General features: G+C 34.2%; 1 protein-coding gene across 5 annotated transcripts in view; it reads left to right on the top strand.

The window, feature by feature from the left end:
- The window catches only part of ECT2 (epithelial cell transforming 2), a 59418-nt gene extending 38366 nt beyond the window's left edge, over positions 1-21052 (top strand). For 4 of the 5 annotated variants that reach the window (XM_070373079.1, XM_070373090.1, XM_070373086.1 and 1 more), the window contains 8 exons: positions 451-532; positions 3007-3085; positions 3497-3616; positions 5990-6128; positions 7444-7598; positions 15112-15219; positions 16249-16395; positions 19776-21051. In XM_070373079.1, the coding sequence (XP_070229180.1) occupies positions 451-532; positions 3007-3085; positions 3497-3616; positions 5990-6128; positions 7444-7598; positions 15112-15219; positions 16249-16395; positions 19776-19865 (920 nt within the window). In that variant the 3' untranslated portion in view covers positions 19866-21051. Of the gene's footprint in view, positions 1-450; positions 533-3006; positions 3086-3496; positions 3617-5989; positions 6129-7443; positions 7599-15111; positions 15220-16248; positions 16396-19775 lie in introns of all 5 variants that reach the window. The other variant, XM_070373097.1, reaches the window with a different exon arrangement.
- Positions 21053-22687: the final 1635 nt, after the last annotated feature.

The following is a 22687-nucleotide window of genomic DNA, read 5'->3' as shown; positions in this document are numbered from 1 at the left end:
TGAAAATTTATTCAGTGAAAAAATGTGGAAACTTATTTAATACATTTAAGAAGAGAGCTCTTACGGGTGCTCAGATACTCAATCGTGACCAACTCTTTGCAACCCTGTGGACTGTAGCCCACCAGGCTCCTTTGTCCATGGGATTCTCCCAGCAAAAGTACTGGAGTCGGGTGCCATTTCCTCCTCCAGGGAATCTTCCTGACCCAGGGATTGAACCCATATCTCTTAATGTCTCTTGTATTGGCAAGTGGGTTGTTTACCACTAGCACCACCTTGGAAACTCATTCTTAAGGGAACATTGTATAAAAACTTTTTTTTAAAAGGAAAAGTTAGATATTATTTTTTTAAATTAACGTGTGTCTGTCACAGTGGACAGCATTTTTAAGTCATCGTGGGAAAACCATTGAATTTCTTTTAATCATAGAGAAAATATTTGATAAAATATTACAGATCTTAAGAAGCACACATTTGAAGAAAATCCTGACAAAAGCACTCTAGAAAAAGCTATTGAATCACTAAAGGAAGTAATGACGTAAGTACCTTATTTCAATTTTTTTGTTATTCCTTAGATTTACAGTGGAATTGGTGGAACAATTAGAATCGTAAATAGAAAAAGATCAATAACAAAATTCTGTAAAATAGTATCTAAATTATTTTTAGTAGTGTAGTCACATATTAAAATGTTAGAAATATTGTTAAAATATGATTAATCAAAAACATACTTGTGAACGTATACATGTAGAGGGTAACAGTAGTTTAGAAATTTGAAAATGTTATAAATGCACCAATAGACATTTTCTTCATATATTTCCAGTCTTAGCTTGTTTTTGTCTTCATATTCTTATTAACTACCCAAATGGAATTTGGGAATTTGACCCTGATGAAATGAAAAGGTTAATACGTTTTTCACATTAGCTTTGACTTTTTTTTCTTACTTTGAATTCTGTGAACTTAAATTGGTAGGGTTTGTTGGAGATGTGGTCAAAGTACAAACTCAATGAAATTTACTAGGGGAAATTGATTATTAAACTTAAGCTGCTTACTGTAAGTCTAACTTGGAGACAGCATTGATCAGAAGTGATTTTTTTTGACTAATATGATCAGAATTAAAAGCTCTATTGCTGTTAATTGTTTTTCTTCCCGAAGGATGAGGATATAGCACCTTTTTGAACTTTACATATAAGCATATTCAGTTGATTTAATTAAATAGTTTCTTTAATTAAATAGCTTCATACAGAAGCACTCCATGAAGTGCTTCTGTATGATATAGAATTTCTCTTTTTTTTTTAATCTTCTAAAACCTAGCACCTGGATTCTTTATTTGGCTGCACTAGGTCTTAGTTGCTGCGTGCAAGCTTTATCTAGTTGCAGAGAGCAGGGGCTACTCTTCGTTGCAGTGTGCAGGCTCCTTATTGCAGTGGCTTCTCTTGCTGGCTCTAGGCATGTAGGCTTCAGTAGTTTCATTGTGGGGGCTCAGCAGTTGTGGCACTCAGGCTTAGTTGCTCCTTGGCATGTGGAATCTTCCCAGAACAGGGATCAAACCTGTGGTCCTTGCATTGGCAGGCAGATCCTCAACCACTGCCTCCATGGAAGTCCTGAAATAGAGTTTCTTAAAATACTTGTAAGGAGCTCCTATATGGAAACTACCAGCTCTAGTGAAAGGATCTAGCAGTAGAATAATGCTCAAATTAATGGATATGAGCTTCTGTTGCTACTGAAAACATTATGCATATTTTGGTTTTTGTTTATACTTGTATTTTATATGTTGATCAGCCAATCGTCATGCTTTTGGTTTGTTATTTTGGGATCAGGATAGTAGTGTTTTTCACTACTTAGTGGTTTAACATACACATTCTTTACCTTGATCTTTTCTACAAACTGAATTATGCAGTCAGCGTTAACATATTTTCATAAAAGAAAGACACTTTTAATTTTGTTGATTTTTTTTCCCATTATTTTTATAGTCACTAGTTCATAACTTTTGATTTCCTTTTTCCTGCATGCTTTAGATTTAGCTTGCTCTTCTCGCCTCCCCCCATCATGTGTCTTAAAGTAGAAGATTAGGATATTGATTTGAGGTTATTTTTTTAATTGTTTACTTTTATAGCTGTAAATTTCCCTTTAAACACTACTTTAGTCATGTTCTTGGTTTTTGTTTTTACCTGAAACTATTTTCTGATTTCCCTTGTGATTACCAATAGGTAATCACAACCAATAGGTTGTTCAGGAGTTTGTTGTTTAATTACCACATATTTGTGAATTTTTGAAGTTTCCTTGTGATACTAATTTTCTAATTTTACTTCACCATTTATAGAAAATATACTTTGTATTATTTCAATCCTTTTAAACTTCCTGAGGCTTATTTTATGGCTTAACCTGGTGAAGGTACCATGTACGCTTGAGAAGACTATATTGTGCTCTTACTGGATATTTTCATTATTTTACTTTTAGACTATTCATGTCTTTGATGTAAAGTGTATCTTTTGTAGATAGGATATAATTAGGCTTGCATTGTTTGAGACATTGACTTTAAAAACCTCTTTCTTTATACTTTGCTGGGGTTTTTTTTTTTAAGTTGTTTTAGGCAAAGTATATATTTTTCCTCTTATTCCATCTTGTCTGGAAGCAATAGTCTTAATTTTTATTTCAGTGAAATGATTAGCATATAATTTGGGAATGATTTGCATAAAACCTTACCTGAACTTAAAACTTCTGAACCGGCAGTTTATACCAGTATAATGTATTTTAGGAAGTGTATAATGAATATAGTCTAAAGTGAGAGAGAGAGAACATAGTAAGGAGTAAAGCAAAACTTACTTTTCTGAAGGAATCTATGAGAAATTTTTTAATGTAGTGGGATACTTTTAGGGAATATATTAACTGATACGGTTATCAAAATTAAGACATATTCACATGGAGGGATTTTTTGTGTATGTGTGACACAAGATGTGTATATATACAGTTTTTATGGTCTGTTGTTTTAAAAATAACTTTATTAATTTTCAGCCATATTAATGAGGATAAGAGAAAAACAGAAGCTCAAAGGCAAATTTTCGATGTTGTTTATGAGGTAGATGGATGTCCAGTAAGTATTCATTTTTGATGATTGTCGACTTACTCTTTTTGTTCTTTTTGATTTTGTTATAGTAGACCCTTGAACTACTGGGAATTAAGGGCACCAACCCCCTGCCCAGAGCAGTAGAAAATCTGCATATAACTTTATAGTTGGCACTCTGTTTCTGTGCTTCTGTATTCATAGATTCAACCAATCATGGGTCATGTAATACTGTAGTACTTATTTACTAAAAAAGAAAACCTGTATGAGTGGACTAGTGCAGCTCAGACCTGTGTTGTTCAAGGTCAGCTGTATTTAGATTCTGCCAGTTATAATATAAACAGAATCTTGGCACAACTTTGTTTTTAATTATAATTTTAAAAAGTATTTAAAAGTATTTACCATGAAGTAATGTTTTATTAATGTTTTCAATCTATTCAGGCTAATCTTTTATCTTCTCACCGAAGTTTAGTTCAGCGAGTTGAAACAATTTCTCTAGGTGAGCACCCCTGTGACAGAGGAGAACAAGTAACTCTCTTCCTCTTCAATGACTGCCTGGAGGTAAAGTTGTCCTTAATACAGTGTAATAACCCTGCTGTTTGTATGACTTCATTGAATCTTTAAAACTAAGCTTTGATCGAAACAATAAGTTTTAATTAATTGATTAAAGAAGTTTAAAGTAAAGTGAACTTGAATCACTTTTTTGATGAGACCAATTGTTGATTTAATGCTATTAATTGAATGCTTTTAGGAGAAGACCTAATATTAAGACGTATGATATTTTTTCATAACTTCAAATCCATGTCAAAATGAAAGTTTATTTTGTTTCCATGCAAATAAATGCCTAGATCAAGAATTTTAGGAACTTCTTGTATCTGTGTATATTTCTTCAAGATTTACAAAATAATTATGACTTCTTTTTAAAATTAAGTACATTTTCCCAACAGAGAAATCCGTATTTTATTGAAGACAGACATAACTTGATTATTTAATATAATGAATTATAATCCCCAGCCCACCAGGCTCCCCATCCATAGAATTCTCCAGGCAAGAATACTGGAGTGGGTAGCCATTCCGTTCTCCAGGGGATCTTCCCAACCCAGGGATTGAACCCAGGTCTTTATCCTCTAATCCTTGGAGAGTTGTGGCTTGCTTTAAATTTTTTTATTTTACTTCCCATTCAGTTTTTGTGATGTCTTCTACAACTGGCTCATAGACTTACCTTGCACTTTAATTCATGTCATTGGTCATTCCTTGTAGCCTCCACGTCTGTTATAGCTTGGCCTCTTACTTCCTTCATCTTTCCTGAATTCACTGACTTTTTTTTTCTGCTCTCTCTTAGTCTCCATGTCAAAATCACATTAACTGTAACAGTTCTATTTCTAACATTAAATTTGGAGCCCAAATTTTGGACCTTTAGATTTATAAGCTCTTATTCTTTAGCTTGTTTTTTGTTTTTTTGTTTTTTTAACACCAAAACTTAGAGCAAATTTGGAATGAAGAGAATGGTAAATGTTAGAAACATTTAAAATGAGTAAGATCTGAACTGACTTCACTTAGACATGACAGGTGATGTATCTGTATTTTGAGTTCTTACCTTGATGGACTAGCATTTGTATCATCAGTATTAATACTTGTCATTGTTTTTCCTTTTTAAAAATGAGCCTTAAAATTATTTATTTTACTTAGCTAAATTAAAAGTACATTTAGATATTACAGTGGAAGTTAAAGAATTACTTTTTTTTACCATATTAATATAAATGGGCTTTTAATATTTGGTTTGTATCATAGATCATGTGTCATATTTCTGCATCAGTGTAAATGTGATACTGACTGCCATTTGATCTTTTCTCATTAACCAACACAGATTTCAGCCTTACTTTGTCATATTCATCATGATGAGTATGACCAATCAATCTCAATTCATTAAGCAACTTAATCTAAATTATTTTGTGTTAGTGTCTTTTAGTTAATGATTATAAGCCCAAATGGTAAAGAATCCGCACGCAATGCAGGAGACCTGGGTTTGATCCCTGGGTTGGGAAGATTCCCTGGAGAAGGGAAAGGTTACCCACAACAGTATTCTGGCCTGGAGCATTCCATGGACTTTTTATATATAGTCCAAGGGGTCACAGAGTCAGACATGACTGAGCGACTTTCACTTTCATAAGCCCAAAAGAGATGTTCTTTTAAAAAGACAAAATAATATACTATGATTTCATAGAAATGAAAAATTTAAAGACCTTATAAAATTCTCAGAACTTATGTACATCATGAGTCACAGGATCCTTTCTGATTTTGCTCCTGTCTTCTCCAGCAATACTTTACCTGTCTCTTCCTTTGGTGAGTTCCCAGTTTAATTAAAGTTATATCAGCACATTGACTTTATAATTTGCATCGATTTGTAATGTATTGTTACTTTGATTTTCATATTTCTCAATAGTATGTAAGTGTCATGAGAACCAGAACCATTTCTGTATTATTCGCTCCTTTATCCTCAGTTCCTTGCATGGGATCTGAGATAATTGTGAATTCTGTTCTTAAACTGAAGTCAGTTATTTTTTTGAACCCAAGGCAGTGATCCCAAAGCAACTATTCCCCTTTCCGAATTCAAGGTCTTTTATTGAAGATTCCTTCATCCTTTGATCCCATTATTTCTCACAACTCTTCTAAGTTCTTTCACACCTCTGGGATCTTTTCCATAGATCCTGTTTTCCTGACTTTGAGCTCTTTTCATATGAATGTGAACAATTCTGTTACATAGTTACATGTATGAATTTGTTACATAGTAATTACTTACAGATAATTTTGGAATGACTGATACTTAATGAGCTGCATATAGATTTATGTGACTAGTGCCATTTTATTTTTAAGCATTTGGTCTTTGTTTTTGTTACTGACATCAACTTTTTTTTTCTCCCCCCCAATAATCAGATAGCAAGAAAACGACACAAGGTTATTGGTACTTTTAGGAGTCCTCATGGCCAGACCCGACCCCCAGCTTCTCTTAAGCATATTCATCTAATGCCTCTTTCTCAGATTAAGAAGGTGCTAGACATACGAGAGACAGAAGGTATGGTCATTGGATAAACTGTTGGCTAAATAAAAATAGTTTATATTCATTGAAGGTTTAATTCCCTTATATGTTTATTTTTAAACTGGTAAATTATTTTGCAATATTGTTGATTATTTCTGGCAAAGTAGTTGTTCTTTACTTTTATCCCACTACAGTTCTAGGAACTGATTTGATTTTTAATTTTTTTCAAATGAAAGTATTATTTCATTCTGTAGAATATCTTCATCTCTTAAGATACAAAGAGCTTTTAAATGGTTACATGGTTAAAGTAGTGCCCATCCTCCCATTCCCACACCAAAACTTATTCCTTCAGAATCCAAAAGCAGTTGTAGTCTATTACCTGTGCTTCCACATCTTACAACATTTCCTGTTGTCAGTGGCTGCCTTTTGAGGGATACATTTAGGATATCACCAGAAATAGATACGCATGAGTAAATATACCCAAAGTAACTATGGTAGACTCAATGTGGGCTCATATGTGTATTAAGGAAAGCTTTTACTCTAAACTTTGGGAATGTTAAGAGAGGGTTCTTTGAAGGCTTGAAATTGGCAAAAGTTTATACCTACCATAAGCTATATCATTAGCTTGTATGATATGTATGCTTGGCAATATTTTTCTTGTTTAGGCATATATTTTTACGATGTAAGCTGGTTTTATCACTGATCCTATCCTCTAATGAAGGAAAGCTTTCAATTTATGAGAAACAAAGAAAACTTGAATAGCAACTTATATTGTTCTCTTTACTCAGTTGTCAAATTCTGGATTTATTAAGGGCTACATATAGCATTTACTTAAATCGTCTATATTTTTTGGATTATAATTCTGGAAGACTTCATTGTTCAAAACAGGTTCTGTTTTAGCTTCTTGATCATAAAACCTTTTGTAACAGTTTTAATATTTGAGTATTTTCTTTCAGTTGATTTAAGTAGGTTGAATTATTAAATTATTCTTACAGTGTCACTTTCAAAACTTAAATTCTAGAATTCTAAGAAATGATCTAATTTTTTAAAGCTTCATTAAAGAAAATATTAAATATTATGGAAAGTACTGCTTACCTAACAACATTAAATTATTATTGTTGGTTCCTTACATGGTATGTACTATTCTTTCCAATGTTTCAACATAATATGATGCTGCTCTTTGTCCAATTAATAACTAAGGGAACAGGAAAGATAGAAATAGAGATAATTTACTGGATAGAGAAGAGAGAATTCAGTAGAGTTTTCTTGCTCTGAGGGAACTAAACTTGTGTTAAATCTGTCATTTTCCAAGGAGTAACATGTAGTGTTTGTGGTTATTTTGGAACCCTAGATTGCCATAATGCTTTTGCATTGCTTGTGAGGCCACCAACAGAGCAAGCAAATGTGCTGCTCAGTTTCCAGATGACATCAGAGGAACTTCCAAAAGAAAACTGGCTAAAGATGCTATGTCGACATGTAGCCAACACCATTTGTAAAGCAGATGCTGTAAGTTCTTAAACTACTATTGTAATGAAAGTTTGAACTCCATGGTAATGTACATACTAAACCTGTATATTTCTAATGACTTGTTAATTATGAATACAGGAGAGTTTTAGTTTTGTGTTTATTGAGGAAAACTGATTTAAAAGTTGTTTTGGAAAAGATGTTGAAAAGTATAGACACATGCAACAAAAGTATAGACACATGCAACATTTTTTTGAATCCCTAGCTTACAGGTAGGCCCTCATAGCCTTAGAACTCCTGTGGCTCTGCTTTCGTGAAGCTTTTGGAACTTGCATTTTCATTTATGCTCTTTGACTTTACTATTTGTGAGAGAATATTTTGTTCTGTTGTTCTTTTATCTTATTGAGAGCAATATGGTGAGTTGTAGCAAGTTGCTTTTCCTGTCAGGCAGGTTGCCAATTTATCAGTGCAGTCTCTTAAAATCAAAAGCCATTATAAATGTATAATCCCTTTTATCCTGTACAGATTAAAGTGAAGATACATGAGAAAATCAAAATCAGGTAGCTTGTGATAGATCTTGGATGAAGTCTAGGTCCATTAAAGGATAATTTGATTTCTTCATCATATATGGGAGGGATATGTGATCGATATTGATCCCTTCATATTTGCACAAATGATATATTAGATGGAGGAGAATGTATAAATAGATGACCCTTTTCAGTATAGTAGATTGTCTTGGACATTTCCTGTGGGAATAAAATGTTTATTATAGTTAAATTTGATCTTCAAAGACATTGAGGTATGATTATTATTGTTTATAAATACTTGATTAAGGATATTTACATAACTTTAGAAAAATTAAGAGACTTAAAAATTTTTTTTTAATTGAAGTCTAGTTTATTTACAGTGTTGTGTTAGTTTCTGGTATATAGCAAAGTGATTCAGTTATACATATATATTCATATTCTTTTCCATTATGGTTTATTATAGGATACTGAATATAGTTCCCTGTGCTGTGCAGTAGGACCTGTTGTTTATCCATTTTATATATAGTAGTTTGTATCTGCTAATCCTACTTTATTCCTCCTCCACGCCTTTGGTAATGATAAGTTCTTATGTTTTCTATGTCTGTGAGTCTGTTTCTGTTTTGTAAATAATTTAATTTGTGTCATATTTTAGATTCCACATATAAGTGATATTATATAGTATTTGTCTTTGTGATTTACTTCACTTAATATGATATAATCTTTGTGTGTGTGTGCACGTGTGTGCTCAGTCATGTCCAACTCTTAGTGACCTCATGGACTGTAGCCCATCAGGGGGTTTCCCAGGCCAGAATACTGGAGTGGGGTGCCATTTCCTACCCCAGGGGCTCTTCCCAACCCAGGGATCAAACTTGCATCTCCTTCATTGGTAGGTGGATTCTTTACCATTAGTTCCACCTGGGAAGCCCATGATAATCTCAGGTCCATCCATGTTACTGCATGGCATTCTTAAACTCTTTTTTATGGCCAAGTAGTATTCCATTGTGTATCTATTCCACATCTTTATCCATTCATATATCCATGTTGCTTCCATGATTTGGAAATTGTAACTTGTACTGCTGTAAAATTTATTGTAATTTGTAAATTGTGCTGCTGTAAACATTGGGGTACATGTATGTTTGTGAATTATAGTTTTCTCTGGATATACACCTGGGAGTGGTGTTGGGTCATATGTTGGGTCATACGTTGGGTCATATGTTGGGTCATACGTTGGGTCATATGTTGGGTCATATGCCAACTCTATTTTAAGGTTTTTTTGGTATTGTTTGTTTTTATTGCTTTTTTATTTTCAGGGTTTTAAGGAACCTTGGTACTGTTAGCCTCTCTGCCTTTGTTATTTGTAGACTTTTTTTTTTTTGTAGACTTTTTAATGATGGCCATTCCTTCTGGTGTGAGGCAGTACCTTTTTGTAGTTTTTGTTTTCATTTTTCTAATAATTAGTGATGTTGAGCATCTTTTCATGTTCTGCTCTCCATCTGTATGTCTTTGAAGAAGGGTTTATTTAGGTGTTTGTCTAGTTATTGATTGAGTTGTTATTTGTTGTCTTGTTATTAAGTTGTATGAGCTACTAGTATATTTTGGAAATTAATCTCTTGTTGGGCACATTGTTTGCAAATGTTTTCTCCTATTCTGTGGATTGTCTTTTCTTTTTATGGTTTCCTTTACTGTGGAAAAGCTTTTAAGTTTATTAGCTCCCATTTGCTTGTTTTACTCTTATTTCTGTAGCCTTGGGAGACTGATCTAAGAAAACAATTGGACTTTTATGTCAGAAAATGTTTTGCCTATGTTCTCTTCCAGGAGTTTTATGGTGTCATGTCATATATTTGGGGCTTCTCTGATGGCTCAGATGGTAAAGAATCTGCAATGCAGGAGACCCAGGTTCAATCCCTGGGTCTGGACTATCTCCTGGAGAAGAGAACGGTGTTTATTGAGTTTTATGTATGGTGTGAGAGACTGTTCTGACTTCCTTGATTTATATGCATCTGTCCAGCTTTTCCAGCACCACACTGAAGAAACTTTTTTTCCCCCTCAATTCTGTACTCATGCCTCCTTTTTCAAGAGTATATAGTAGTTTCAAGGTGTCTTCTGATTTCCTCTTTGATTCCATCATTGACTCTTGATATTTTTTTTTTTAAGTACCATGCTTTTTAGTTTCCATATAATCTTTTTTTGTTTTTTTTTCTCTTTCTAAGGTTGACTCTAGTTTCATGCTGTTGTGATCAGAAAAGATGCTTGAAATTATTTCTGTCCTCTTAAATTTGTTTAGTCTTGTTTTGTGTCCTAGTATGTGGTCAATCTTAGTGATTGATCTGTGTGCACTTATAAAGAATGTATTCTGGTTTTTTGGATGTAATGTCCTGAAAATATCAATTAAGCCTAACCTTTTTATTGTATCATTTAGGATCTCTGTTGCCTTTCTCATTTTGTCTGGAAGATGTATCTACTGATGTGAGTGAGATGTTAGTCTTTCACTGTTGTATTCCTGTCAGTGTCTTCCTTTATGTCTGTTAATACTTGCTTTTTGTATTTAGGCACTCGTCTATTGCATATGTTAACAAGTATTAAATGCGTGTAAAATCTTCATCTTGTATTGACCCTTTTATCATTATAGAATGTCCTTTTTTATCTTCATGACTTTTGTTTTACAGTCTGTTTTGTCTGGAATGAGTGTTGCTAGATCTGCTTTGTTGTCATTTCCATTTGCATGAAATATCTTTTTCAGTCTCATCGCTTTCAATCTGTATGTCATTGGCCCTGGCCCTAAGGTGGGTTTCTTATAGGCAGCAGGTTGTAGGCTCTTTTTTTTTTAATCCAGTCTGCCAATGTCTTTTCATTAGAGTGTTTAGTCTAGTCCATTGACATTTAAGGTAATTATTGATAGATAAGTATTTATTTCCATTTTTAAAACCTTATTTTCCAGTTGAGTTTATATTTCATCTTTGTTCCTTTCTGTTTTCCCTGTTTTGGTTTGATGGTTTTCTTTTGTATTATGCTTTTTTCTTTTCTTTTACTTTTTTGTAAAGCTGTTACATGGTTTTGATTTGTGGTTACCCTGGCTGTCAAGTGTGTTAACCGACAACTATATTGACCTCTAGACTGATAGTCATATAGGCTCAAACACATTCTTTAAAAGAAAAAAACTACATTTTTATACTCTTTCCCCACATTTTATGATTTTTGACGTCCTCTTTTATATCTTTGTATTTACTCTTTTGGTGTTAGTTGGAGTTATCATTACTTTCAGAAAAATTATTTTATTTTTTAAATTTGTGTACTAGCTTATGTAAGTGATTTTCTTTCCAATTGTGATTTTCTCTTTCGTGTAGATTTTTTTTTCTTTATTCTACTTAGAGAAACCTTTGAATATTTCTTTTAGGATAAGTTTAATATTGCTGTATTCTTTTTAGTTTTTGCTTGTCTGAGAAGTTCTTTATCTCTCCCTATTCCAAGTGATAATCTTGCTGTATAGAGTGTCCTGGGTTGCAGGCTTTTCCCTTTTAAGACTTTGAGTGAAGATATCCTGCCACCCCCTTCTGGCCTTCAGTATTTCTGTAGGTAGAGATATAAGTGGACAGCCTTATGGGGAGAGGGGTCCTTTGTAATTAACTCTGTTTTTCTCTCGCTGCCTTTGGAATCCTCTTTATGTCTTTAACTTTTGCCATTTTAGTTATAGTATATCTTGGTGTAGGTCTGTTTGGGTTCATCTTGTTTGGGACCCTGTAGAGAAATCAGCTGACAACCTTATGGTGGTGGGGTTCCTTTGTAATTAACTCTTTGTTTTTCTTTTGCTGCCTTTAGAATCCTCTTTATATCTTTAAATTTTATTGTTTTAGTTATAGTATATCTTGGTGTAGGTCTGTTTGGGTTCATCTTATTTGGGACCCTCTGTCCTTCCTATACATGGGTTTCCGTTTCCTTCCTTAGATTTGGGACATTTTCAGCCATAATTTCTTCAAGTACATTTTTAAATTCCCGTTCTGTTTGTTTTCCTTCTGGGATTCCTATTATGCACAGATCTGGATACTTTATATTATTCCATAGATCTTCTATATATATATATATTTTATTTGTATTTCTGTCTGCTGTTCTAGTCTGGTAATTTCCATTATTCTATCTTCCAGATCACTTATTAGTTCTTCATTATCCAGTTTGCTGTTGATTGCCTTTAGTTCAACTTTTGTCTCATTTTACTTTTAATTGACTCCTCTTTTGATATATATATATATATATTTTTTTTTTTTTTTAAACAGGAATCTCTATTTCTATCCATATCATTTCTTAACTCCTTCAATATTTTCATTATCCCCTTTTTGGACTCAGGATCTGGTAGACTGGAGATGTCTGTTTCATTGTTCTTTCAGGGAATTCTCTTGGTCTTTTAATTGTGTGGTTCCTCTTCTTCATTTTACTTCTGTTTCTCTGACTCTGAATTAAGGAGAAACATTTTTCTACCATGGTCTGGAAGGGCAGTTTTTATGAGGGAGTGTCCCTGTGTAGCCTTTGTGAGTGTAATATTTTTGAGCAAAGACTGTTTTCATTATGTATGCCTGCCACAGTTTGCCTCTCTGTGTGTTATCCATTATCCCCTTGATATGGGCATGATTGTTATCATGATGACCAGAGCCTGCACTGGATGTTGAGTGTGGCTTCCTCTTTGCTTTGTGGTTGTTACAACTCTGTCTGGGGCAGAGTCTGCCCCCCTTTTGGATAGATGCCCCAGGTCTGTTTCTGAACTCCAGTGTGAGGTAGATAGGACTGGAATACTCCCACTGGGAGAGACGCCACCCAGTGAATATTGGGGAAAGACTTGTCTACAGGAAAGTGCACTCTGATTTTGCCTGTCACTATTGTGACAGGCTGGTTCTGCTGGTTCACAGAGTACAGTTTTTGGCACACCCCTTGGTCCCACCTCAGCTGTGGAGATTTAGATAGTTAGCCCTGGTAACCCTCAGGTCCTCTACTCACAAAGCTACTAGCACAGATCTGTTGACACAGAACTACTGAGGTCAGGCACTGGGACCACCATGGCTGGGTTGAGGACCTGGACCCACCATAGCTGTAGGAGCTACTGAGTCAGCCTAGACCCTCGGCCTACCTCTGTGTGTGAGTGCCAGCAGAGCCTACTATCTCTAGACCTGCCCCAGCCACAGGAGCACAGTAATCTACACCAGTGTCCTACAGGCACTGAGTTTACCAAGCCATCTCAGGCACATAAATCCATGAGCCATGGGGACATTAAGATTTCAGCCCTGCTTTCTAAGTTGTAAGGCCACTGGCAGTTGGCTAGGATTGCAGCCTTGCCTCTGTGAATGAGCAGCTGAGCCTGTTATGAGCACACTGAGAATGAGGCTGCTATTCTGTGCCCCACCCTTCCTTTGAGCTTGCAAGTTAACAGTGGGGCTTCAGTGGCGGATCCATTCTCCTTTTTGCACATGCACCAGATTGCAGCTTGGATCACACTCCAAGCCCCTTCAGGCAGTCTTCATGCAGACAACTCCAGTCTTCGCCCCAGGTCTGTCCTTTGAAGCCTAGGTTTTAGCACCCAACCTTCTCAGATGGCTCAGAAGGTAAAGGACCCACCTGCAATGCAGGGAACACAAGAGACCTGGGTTCAATCCCTGGTTCAGGAAAATCTGCTCAAGAAGGATATGACAACCCACTCCAGTATTCTTGCCTGGAAAATCCCATGGACAAAGGAGCCTGGCAAGCTATAGTCCAAAGAGTTGCAAAGAGTTGGACACAGCTGAGCACCTGTGTGTACCAGCAGACATGCCTCTCAGGCTGAGGATTGCAGTGAGATGGCCTGGGCCGCCTTTGTGGGTCTCCCTCTGTTCTACTTGTTGCAGACCAGTTGCTCTGTTCTCTCTCAAGCCTCTGAAGCTGTCTTTCTTTCCACACTGATCTCCCCTGCTGATGAAGCATTTTCCTGTGTCACGGAACATTTCCTCTTTCATAGCTCCCTCCCAGGGGTACAGATCCTGTCCCAATTCCCCTTTTCTTTGTTTTCTCCTACTCTGTTATGTGGTGATCTTTCTTGCATTTTGGTTTTATGAGCTCTTCTGCCAGCATTTAGCAGGTATTTTGTGAGCTTTATTCTACATACAGATATGTCTGTGGGAGGGAGTTCCACGTCCTTCTATTGCACCATCTTGCTCTGGTCCTTGATTTGTTTTTTGTTTTGTTTTTTCTGTGGGCCAACAATATATTGTTATAAATAAAGGATTGCTCCACACAAAGCTTCATTGAAAGAAATACAGTACTAGTGCATACAACAGAATGCTGGCTAGGAAAATAATGGAGACAGCTTTTTGTAAAGCCAAAAAGCTGTTCATTATAAGGAAGAATTTTTTTCTCATATTCCTAGGTATCCATATATAAAATGGATCTCTGCAGTATAGTGATTTCCTACTACAGAGATTATTCCTAAATTTATCACAGTGTCCAACTATATGGCTTTTGCAGTCGTTTATAAATTTATAACTATGATTCTGAAGTGTAAACAGTAATGGAAAAATGCTGAAAATAAAATCTATTGAATTACTTAGCCATAGGATGGCTAGTAATTCTAGAACTAGAATATAAACAATTAATGAAAGTATTTCATAAAGTAAAATTAACCACAAGGTGGCAGCAAACATTTAACCTATATCCTAATTTATACTGTTTTAAGCCACAAAATTCTTCCCAGTTGTGAAATTTTGTTACTAAAAAATGTTTATAAATGTTTATAAATTCAGATATTCAGGGACTTCAGTTGAACTCTCTCTTACATTTCAAATAGTACATTTTAAAATGCCCTGATTTGGTGTCTTTTCTTTTGAGAACTTTTGCCATGTTGAAGAGAAAATATTTGTATACTCACACATACATTGTAAAAAACAGCAAAATTCTTGAGTAGTTTGATTTATATAAGCACCTGTGTGTGCATGTAAGTTCTTACAGGTTTGATTTTAGGAACAGCTGTGTATTTTTATTTTATTATTTTAAAAATTAATATTAATTTTCAACAGGAGAATCTTATTTACACTGCTGATCCAGAATCCTTTGAAGTAAATACAAAAGATATGGACAGTACATTGAGTAGAGCATCTAGAGCAATAAAAAAGACTTCAAAAAAGGTAAATCTCAGTGACATTATTATTCACCATATCTCCAAAATGTATTTTTCAGAGTATATTAAAATAATATAGCCATAGATGTCAGGATGTCAGTGTGAAGCTAGTACATAAAACAAAGTTGTTTTTTGGTTTTAGGAAATGGCCTGCAGAGATAATAGTTAAACTTAGCGAATTCTTTGGCACAGTAATTGTAACAGCTTTCACCCTTCCCATTCTAGTTACTGTGATATTTCTGATCGTGTTTTAAGTATGTGTGCATTCATGTTAGAAATTGCCTTAGATATTTTTCAGCAAAGGGCACACAAAAGAGTCAGGAAACCTGGGATCTGTTCCTTACCATAGTAAGTTTCAGACTTCTAATGATGAAGATAACTTTCCTACTTTACCTTACCTTATCGAGGTTGTTCAGGATTATACAAGAATGTAGGTAATAGATTTTTTAAAAGTAGAACTAGAGTTTTAATTTTATAGGTAAATTTACAGCCAGAGTCTATTGTTCAGTTCATAAGTTTTTGATTGTTGTTTTCTTTGCCTTTGAGGGGAGGCTGCATACTTTAATCATCATTGTATCTCTGCATTTAACATGAATAATATATAGTAGATAAACATTAACAATGGTGATTCAAATAAAGTCCTACCCTTTTACAGTTAAATTGAGGTTTAAGTGGCTTTGGATCAACAATCTCACAACTGAATTATAGCAGAATTAGACAATACCAAGGTTTCTTCTCATGCCAAATTTTCCTTCCTACTTTCTCCTGCTGGACTAGAGTTCTATGAATGCAAGATAGAATAATCCACAATCCCTAACCATAACCCTAACCCCTAACCCTAACATTTTCTCACTGCTTTGTCCAGAGATTCTCATTCTGCCATATACTTTTTATAGAAGAAGTATATGGCAGAATTTCTCCATATTTTTTATAGAAAAACTTCTAATGTAAATTTGGCTTTGTTTTACATATAATTGTTCTAATCAATTATATTAATCTAGGTTTTAAAATTAATTGTATCTTGTTTTAATTCTAGGTTACAAGAGCATTCTCTTTCTCCAAAACTCCAAAAAGAGCTCTCCGAAGGGCTCTTATGGCATCCCAAAGTTCAGCAGAGGGAAGAAGTCCTTCTAGCAATGAGAAGCATGTAATGAGTCGTCTGGCTAGCACATCATCATTAGCAGTAAGTGATTTTGATTTAACAGGCTAAATTTATCAAGTTGGTATAAAATTTGTTGACTTTTTAAAGGTGGAAATCTTAATATTTCCATCAATTTTTTTGATATATCTAACCTCATTGTTGGGTTAAGATAATTTAGAAAACCTCATTTAATGAATTAGAGACTTAAGGTGTAGTTTATTTGATATGAAATCTTATTGGGATGAGATGTTAATCTCTGAGACAAAGAAACATTTTTTGGTCTAGCCTATCACTTTACTGACGTACAGAACGATAGTTCTATTTATAGATTGGCTCCAATAATATAGCAGAGACTGAGTTTTATTTCCTTTATTATTTCTGTGAATAGATAATCACTGAAGTGAGTATCAAAAGGTGTTATGGGTTCTAAATTCATGTGTTTATTTTTAAATGTTTCCTGAGCAATCCAAATTCCCAATGGTGTCAGAATTATTAGACATTTAATTAATATTAAGGGCATTTCTAACGTATATTACTGTTACTAAATAGTGATGTATCTGTCCTTTGTAAAAATCATTAATATAACTTACTAAGGTTAAGAAAGGCAAGTGACTGTCATTTCTTAGCTATATGTTCTTCAGCAGTTTCCTATTTTCTCTTATCCCCAATTTGCAGATGAAAGAAAGGAGTACTTACCCTGTGTTGTTATTGTAAAGGGTAATTACACACACTCTATCTCACATATATGATGTGATTATTTTCTCAGAGCCAGTTTGAGTAGTGGTTAAGAGCAGGAACTCTGAAACTCCTAAGTTCAGATCCCAGTTCTGCTATTTACTAGCTGTATGACTTCTGTCAACTTATTAAAGATCTTTCTGTTTCAATTTCACTGTTTATAAAATGAATATAAAGTAGTAGTTTTAAGGATTAAGTAAGTTAGTGCACTTAGGGTAACACCTTCGTGTTCTATAAACAGTTACCTTTAATTATATAAAATGCATACAAAAAAGGTACATAATGCTTAATAGCTTATTTTTTATAAAGCTAGTTAAGTCTTTAGTTAATATACATCAAAGGTTATAGCTTATTATGAGTATGTTTATATAGATTTGTAATCAAGTTTAACCTTCCATTGGAAGGGAAATCATACTTGGTTGATAATATGAATTTTTGCAAAGATGTTAGTTAATGAAAAAAGTACTGAAATTGACAAAATATAGTAAGCATTCATTTACTAAAATTAGATTGTAAGCTTTCTGAAGCCCAGTGCATTATCCCTTTTTTACTTCCTGCATCTGTTGTAACTATTATAAATATTACTGCTTTTCAAATGAAGGTAATAGGATTTTATAGAAAATTTTTGGAAAATTAATATATATTACTTATGGCTTTACCAGTTTTATATAAATAATATAAATAAGTACCTAAAGTATCTTTAAGACATTCCTGTCCTCTTCTCAATTGCCTATTTCTGTTCTAACAGATTACTCATTCTGTTTCCACAAGCAATGTAATTGGATTTACTAAGCATGGTTATGTTCAGCTCTCAAACTCTACTGGTGGGCGCTCTCAAAACTCCTGGTTTCGATCTGTACTTCATTCTGCCTCATGAGCTAGTTTTTCAGAGATGCTAGAAGGAAATTCTGAGTTTTCAAATTTCAAAAAAGTTCTATCCAAGTCATCTTTGATATTTGTGAAGAATTAGGAGATACATCAACCAATAATGGAAACAAGCCTTGTGAAATTTAATGTGAGCTTATTAGCTATTTGAAATTTGTATTTATTATGAAAAAAAGAAAGTATTTTTCTCCACTGAATCACATATTAGGTGAATGGGGACTTCTGAATTCACAACTTTATAACTGCTTTGAAATCACAACAACTTAGGCTTAATGGAGTATCTTTGTTTATTGGCACATAAAACTATTTTGCAAGATAATTTAGTCATAAGGCCTGAAAAAATCAGTCCCATTAGAGATTTTCTTATTTATGGAAGTAATTACTTAAAAATAGTAGTAATTTTCCTATGAAGTGGATTTATATTCCAAATATGATTCTTAATCTTAGAATTATGACATTTGTGTAAAATTTATGCTTTTAATATGGCAAATCATAAAGGTTTTACCTGAGGAAAATGTAAACTTTTATACTATCTACTTAAATCATCGCTTTGCTGTCACTTAAATGGTAATACTTCACCAACCCGGCTCTTTAAACTCTTCAAACCTTGTTGATGAGGACTTATAGCTAGCTAGCTGCCTTGCTGGCTCTAAGTTTGTGTGTATTAGTCGCTTAGTCGTGTCCTGCTCTTTGTGACGCCATGGACTGTAGCCCACCAGGCTCCTCTCTGTCCATGGAATTCTCCAGGCAAGAATACTAGAGTGAGTTGCCATTCCCTTCTCCAGGGAATAGTTAACCATTCATGTCTGTTAACAGAGAAGGCAATGGCACCCCACTCCAGTACTCTTGCCTGGAAAATCCCATGGACGTAGGAGCCTGGTAGGCTGCAATGCAGTCCACAAGGTCGCTAAGAGTCAGACACGACTGAATGGCTTCACTTTCACTTTCATGCATTGGAGAAGGAAATGGCAAGCCACTCCAGTGTTCTTGCCTGGAGAATCCCAGGGACACAGGAGCCTGGTGGGTTGCCGTCTATGGGGTCGCACAGAGTTGGACACGACTGAAGCAACTTAGCAGCAGCAGCAGCAGCATGTCTGTTAAAATAGTACCTTTCATAATAATTTGTTTTGATTTATATCCCCTCTTAACTTTTTGGTATTGTTTCTTTGTTATTAAAAATTCTGATGATATTTAACTTTGACACTCTGAAATAATAAAGTTTAGACAGTTTAGTATATTAGTAATCTCTATTATCACAAGTACTGCTGTTTTGCTTAGTTTTATTTGAAGCAAAATCATACACACATATAAATATGCGTTGAACACATAATATAAAAACTTTTTCAGAGTGTATGGCTTTTAATTTAGAAAATTATTTCCCATGAAGTAATTTTACTCTTCTTAATTCTGCTTATGATTAAGAAGAAACCACTGTGGTTTGTCTTTTTAACCTCGAAAATTTGTCTTCTAATTTATAATTTTAAAAATACACCTGAAACACTAAATCATTTATCTCACAGAAGTACCACTACTAGCAATAAGCACATATCTCTTTCATTTGAGTTAATATGTAGTAAACTAGTCTATCCATTTTTCTTGTTTTCAGAATGCTAAAATAGTTCTATGTGTTCTCCTAACCCTTCCCTCCTAATTTTTAAGTTTCTGTTTCTTTAAAGAGTTTAGATTTTCAGATGTCTTACTTGTTATGATAATTTGTAAAATGCAAAAATAGTATGTATGATACTAAGCTATATCTTACTCAAGAGAAAACATATTTAAGTATAAAATGTTTGTCTTTACAGGGCATCCCGTCTCCCTCCCTTGTCAGTCTTCCTGCCTTCTTTGAAAGGAGAAGCCATACTTTAAGTAGATCTACAACTCATTTGATATGAGGCTTAAAAAAAAATTTGTATAAAGTTATAAACACCTCATTCTCAAATAAGAAACTGACTTAAATGGTACTTACTGTTAGCACTTAGTGAAAGCTGGAAAGAAGGTAACACTAAACTATGCCATTTTATTTTTTTCTTGAAAGAGTAAGGTTAACCTCTGACATTTTTTGAGTTAATTCATGTAAAAAGTTATATTGATTTTGGTGTAATTTTTCTCTTTATTGAATCCAGTTGAAGACCAGTCATTTAAGTTATTCATGATATTAATAACTTTGCCACATGATACAGTAAATAAATTTTATTGGTTGATGCCAAATACTGCTGTAAATCTCTTTGTATAGTGTCCATGAATGAATTTTTGGAAATAAATGTGTATCTCAATTTGTTCAGAAATTAAGTGATATCACCAATGAAAACATGGATAGACCTCTGAATAGTGGGTTCTTGGTTCACATACTCTTTTGCAGTTTATTTTATAAATAAAGATATCATATGTGTATTTTGAAAGATTTGCCACTATTGACAAGAATAACAGTTAAAGGAGGTGGTTTCAGAATATACCTGCAAATTGAGATAAGGGCAAAAGGATTAAAAAATCATGTATATTTTGCACAAACATGATACTGATGTATACTTGTTTAAGGGCCAGTATACTTATAGTGATTTTAGCCACAGGTCACTTAATTTAGTTTGATAGTGTGTAGAATTTTATTTGGAAAGATAAGACCGTGGGGAGATTATGGTAAAGTGGTTTATACTCTTTATGAAATAATTCCTAAGTTGGCTAATCTGCTGTAAAATGCATTGATATGTGTATGGTTAAATTTTTATTGTGGCCTCATAATTAAATGTAAAATTGAAATACACTTGTTGTTGTAAAATATTTTTCAAACTCTGATTTTATCTTTCATAATAGGGTGTTTTTTTAATAGTAGTACAAAATAATCAAGTTCCTATGAATAAATGCATTGTTATTTCCTACTTGTTTAGGGAGTACTGCAAATGTGTGTCATTTAACAATTTTCAATTATCTGTTATAATACTTTAACTGACTATATAGATTTTTTTCTATGCCACATATGTACCACTTTAATAGTGAATGATCCTTTATTGCTATATTTTAAAAGCAGTTGTAGTAGGAAGAACTTTGTAAATAAATTTCTAAAACTCAAGTATATTTTATGTTTCATATTTTAAACAGTTCTTTTATACAGATTTTCATAGGCCAGGATGAATGTTTTATCAACCCTTGCTCTGTTATGTATTTATTTCCATATTTATTTGCTTATTCCTCCCTCGGTTAATATTGGGCAGTATGCAAGTTAGGAGTCTTTAATCTGGAATCTACTTTGCAGGATGTAAGTAGTGAATGCCATGATAGTTTATATAAAATTTTGTGTTTATAAACATCTATGCATTTTTCCTGGGCTTTCCTGGGGTTACTCAGTGTAAGGAATATGTGTGCCAATACAGGAGACACGGGTTCAGTCCCTGGGTCAGGAAGATCCCCTGGAGAAGGAAATGGCAACCCACTCCGGTATTTTTGCCTGGAGAATTCCGTGGACAGAGGAGCTTGGCAGGCTACAGTCCATGAGGTCGCGTAGAGTCGGACACAACTTAGTGACTAAACAACAACTTGATTACCTCCAAATATGTGGGCTTTCCAGGGAGAGGAAATGACGTGAGATAAAGGCATGAAGTTGGAAATGTACTGGATGTTCATTGGCAAAATATAGCAGGTAGTCAGTTTTAACTTTAAAGGGAGCTTTAGAGTCAGTGTGAAAAGGTACTATTATCCAGGAGTGTGGATTCAGGGAGATGTGAGCAAACTGAAACTCATTACCACAGTAGAATACCATAATTCTCATACACATATTTCTAGAAAAATAAAACTTATTAATACTGATATAGGAAGAAATAGAACATGTAGAAATGTTCCTATAAACACTAAAGAAATGAATTCACGTTTAAAATTATTCCTAGAAAGGAATCACTAGGCCCAGATGGCTTCACTGGATAATGCTATTTAATATTTAATGAAGAACTAATACCAAACACAAATTCTTAAAGAGAATAGAGGAAGGAAACTTCCTAACTTATTTTCTGAGTTCTGGATAACCATGGACATTTTAAGAAACATTAATCTTATTTGGGGCTTCCCTGGTGGGAATCTGTAAACAGTGAAGAATCTGGCTGCAATGTGGGAGACCCGGGTTTGATCCCTGGGTCAGGAAGATCCCTAGGAGAAGGAAATGGTAGCCCACTCCAGTATTCTTACCTGGGAAATAAATCCCATATACAGAGGAACCTGGCGGCTACAGTCCATGGAGTGGTAAAGAGTCTTATTTGTGAAAATACTTGTAGTATTTCAGATTTTTAACAAATGACATATTGTAATATATTAAAAGAATAATATAACTAAGTTGGGTTTATGCAAGGCACACAAGGTTATTTTAATTTTAGATAATTTATCAGTATATTTTCCTAATAGGCTAAGGGAGAAAAATTATATTACCTCTGTAGTTGCAGAAAAATATCTGATAAATTTGTCTGCTGTCATCAGACTTCTTGCAGATTAGGAGTAGAATGGAACATCCTTAAACTGATAAAGGTTATCTACTAAAATACTATAATGAATGTCATACTTAATGATGAAGCCTTGGCAACATCTTCTTTGTGATCAGAAAGGAGAAGAGTGCCTACTGAAGTACCTAAGTGTAAATCTAATAAAAGATGTAAAAGATCTTCAGTCAGTTAAGTCACTCAGTCATGTCCAACTCTTTGTGACCCCATGGACTGCATGCAGCATGCCAGGCTTCCCT

This window comes from Bos mutus, chromosome 1 (genome assembly GCF_027580195.1).
Source record: "Bos mutus isolate GX-2022 chromosome 1, NWIPB_WYAK_1.1, whole genome shotgun sequence".
Taxonomy (NCBI): domain Eukaryota; kingdom Metazoa; phylum Chordata; class Mammalia; order Artiodactyla; family Bovidae; genus Bos; species Bos mutus.
Note: the sequence above shows the minus strand (reverse complement) of the source record. Positions and strands in the feature narration are given on the sequence as shown.